At 40.9% G+C, this 2,940-nt stretch overlaps 1 protein-coding gene and 1 long non-coding RNA gene across 8 annotated transcripts in view; one reads left to right on the forward strand and one right to left on the reverse strand.

Moving 5' to 3' along the window:
• Positions 1-1,376: 1,376 nt before the first annotated feature.
• On the reverse strand, positions 1,377-2,521 carry LOC116696646 (uncharacterized). 2 transcript variants are annotated; one of them, XR_004333789.1, is made up of 3 exons: positions 2,354-2,521; positions 2,033-2,169; positions 1,377-1,922 (listed from the first exon to the last, which is right to left on the reverse strand). It is a non-coding gene; the product is annotated as an uncharacterized LOC116696646 (long non-coding RNA). The 2 variants fall into 2 exon arrangements; XR_004333788.1 differs by having other exon boundaries at positions 2,033-2,498.
• A 316-nt stretch (positions 2,522-2,837) lies between these two features.
• The window catches only part of ilf3a (interleukin enhancer binding factor 3a), an 18,348-nt gene continuing 18,245 nt past the window's right edge, over positions 2,838-2,940 (forward strand). For 4 of the 6 annotated variants that reach the window (XM_032527218.1, XM_032527258.1, XM_032527234.1 and 1 more), the window contains exon 1: positions 2,838-2,940. This exon is cut by the window's right edge and continues 79 nt beyond it. In XM_032527218.1, coding sequence (XP_032383109.1) covers positions 2,937-2,940 — 4 coding nt within the window. In that variant the 5' untranslated portion in view covers positions 2,838-2,936. The other 2 variants (XM_032527251.1, XM_032527243.1) reach the window with 2 other exon arrangements.

The following is a 2,940-nucleotide window of genomic DNA, read 5'->3' on the forward strand; positions in this document are numbered from 1 at the left end:
CCCCCCCCCCCCTCCACACACACAGACACACTCTAAAAGGCCAATTCTGGCCCATACATACACATACAGTACACTAAACTCACTACAATACATTAGACTAGACCACTGCCTACCTACATGTTTATAGATCCAGCTCCACAAGATGACATAAGGTCATGTTTTGGTGATTTTTTCCCCTGAAATGTAATTCCTAACCTTACAGTGTACTGATGGCCTGGTATCCATATTATCACTTTACAAACATAACAACAACTTCTTTTGGCTTTTTTTCTGGCAGATCTTTCTTTTCCCCAGTTTAAAAGAGCATCTACTGGACCCCACCACAATCTCATTATTTTTCTAATCTTTTATTGCAAAACAAATGCCATGACAAATAACTATAAACACAAGGGGTGAAGTGGTAAGTAAATTACATAGAGGGAAAAATAACAAAAATAAAAAAGATGTAGCATTTCAGGCAATGAAACTATTAGAATGCAATTTGTATGTATTGTTGCATTTCGTTCACACACAAAAATCATTTAAAGGTTTTTGGTTATAGAATATACTTTTATGTTTCTTTCAAAATGTTGCTGCTATGTTCTGAAATGCTTGCTCATAGCTCAAGAAAAAAAAGTTTAAATTGGACAGTAGCTTCTTAAATAGGTTCCCAGGCAAAAGCCTACCAACAACCATTTCATTAACCATAAACACATTGTTGGAGAACATCATTGTCCCCACTCTCCACACTGTTTTCTGGGTGTAAGAGGTGCATTTGTTTGCAAGGTGAGTTCAAATACCAACAATCCTTTTGCAGCATTGCTTACTGCAACTTTAAAGGTCCCATGACATGGTGCTCTTTGGATGCTTTAATATAGGCCTTAGTGGTCCCCTAATACCATATCTGAAGTCTCTTTCCCAAAATTCAGCCTTGGTGCAGAATTACAGCCACTAGAGCCAGTCCCAGCTTTCCTTAGTATGTGCCACTTCTGAGTCAGTAGCTTTTGAGGATGAGAGAGGGTGGGAGCAAGGTGGAGGCTGGGGGTGGGGCCTTGACCAACTGCCATTTTGCTCATTTGAAAGCCAAGATGTCTCTCTCTCATGGGTGGGCCAAATTCTCTGGGCGAGGAAAGCAGAGCAGGGAGAGGTACCCTTGCCCTTTATGACCTCATAAGGGGCCAGATTCAAGATCAGCCCATCTGAGCTTTCATTTCCTCAAAGGTAGAGCTGGATACCCAGGGCTCGGTTTACAACGATCACCATTTCTAACCACTGGGGGACCATATGCAGGCTGGGGGAACGCATATCAATGTTAAAAAAAAGTCATAATGTGAAATTTTTATGCCATGGGACCTTATATCTAGGTGAGAAGAAACAATTGAGACTTAAACACTAAACACACTAAAAGTGTTTAATAAAGAAGCCTAATACAGAGGACAGCTAAAATGTGTGTGTGTGTGTGTGTGTGTGTGTGTGTGTGTGTGTGTGTGTTTGAAAGATGACAGATCGGCCGTTCATTTTTTCATTTCGGGTGGCTTTTGCGCTCCGACCCAGAGTGTGCCGGATAATAGGGAGCTTGTGTTCAGACCCTCTTGACTGGCTGGCTGTAAACGTGGCCAGGTCCTGTTGTTACCTTGGCAGCACGTCTCACCACTGCTGTTGGCTGTGCATGAATAGCAGGACCAACATGCTTTGCTGCCCTACGGATGGCTCCAGATCTTAACAGATGCCAAGCTGGTGTTTTTTGAGCAGCCAAACATATGTAAGACTGTCGTGATCTTTGACGGATTGTCTTTTATTCTTTTACTGTCATCCCCATCACGTTGGCTGAGTGCAGATGCCACATATGTAACCATAACATCTATATAGATGTTATGATTGTGGTCATTGCAGATTGACACGATTGTGGGGAAGAAAGGCACAGAACATCAGGGTCCTTGCTTCTGAGGAGACATAGACAAAAATGCCATGTTCTTTACTGTACAGAACAACACTGCTAAACCTTGGGTAGCCTACATTAAAAGGCATAATATCAAGAGTAAGCCTTACTTACAGACTCTGCCTGCCTCTGCTCAATTGAGTGCGTAGGAGTGTCACAGTCATCTTAGCAGGGCAGTTTGTAATCTGGTTTCTTCTGCCTGCCGCGTTTGCATTGCGAAGACTCGTATTGTGTTGATATCTGAAGTCCACCTTAGAAGGATAATACACAGGCATTATTTTAGGTCTGTCAAAATAATCTTTAATCCTTTCTTTTACGTGATTCATTGTGATGTACAGGTCATTGTAGTTGTACATTTTGGTTTCAAACTCTGGGAGAACTCATTCATACTTGTAGCTATGATAACAATTACAACTACCACACATGTTAAGATACCTTGAAAAAAACAATTCTGGCCCTTTTTTGGATATGTTCGGTCTACCCTCCAGGTGACTGTGTGACATTTAAGTCACAACTTTATATCATGCCTTGTGTTCAAGACCATCTGAAGAATGGCCCTATAGTTATGATCACCTGTCTCACTTGACTCACTCACACACATCGTGAGCCTTCCTGCCTGGCAGACAGTCCTGTGAAAAACAACAGAATCACAAAACGTGATCAATAATAAAATCGTGCACTCTTTATTTTTAACAGGAAAAAGACATTGGGTTCTTTTCATAGATATTAATGTAAATGGACCTTCAAATGATACCACCAAATGATACAATTGTTGTTAATATTATGACTTTGTCATTTTGGGCTTCGTTTTCGCAAACTAATGCTAACGAAAACTTGATAGTGAAATTCAAATTATTGTAATTTGCCGTTTTCCTTTCCTGAGAGACATGATGATATGCCTAACGACATCGATGCCTTTCTTTAACTGTCTATGATGCCTTCTAGCATCTAGCTCATACCTAGCTAGCTACCATTTTAAAAAGGTAGTGTAGTGACGTCATATTCAGGCGACCTTTCGATGG

Source organism: Etheostoma spectabile, chromosome 2, assembly GCF_008692095.1.
Source record: "Etheostoma spectabile isolate EspeVRDwgs_2016 chromosome 2, UIUC_Espe_1.0, whole genome shotgun sequence".
Taxonomy (NCBI): Eukaryota; Metazoa; Chordata; class Actinopteri; order Perciformes; family Percidae; genus Etheostoma; species Etheostoma spectabile.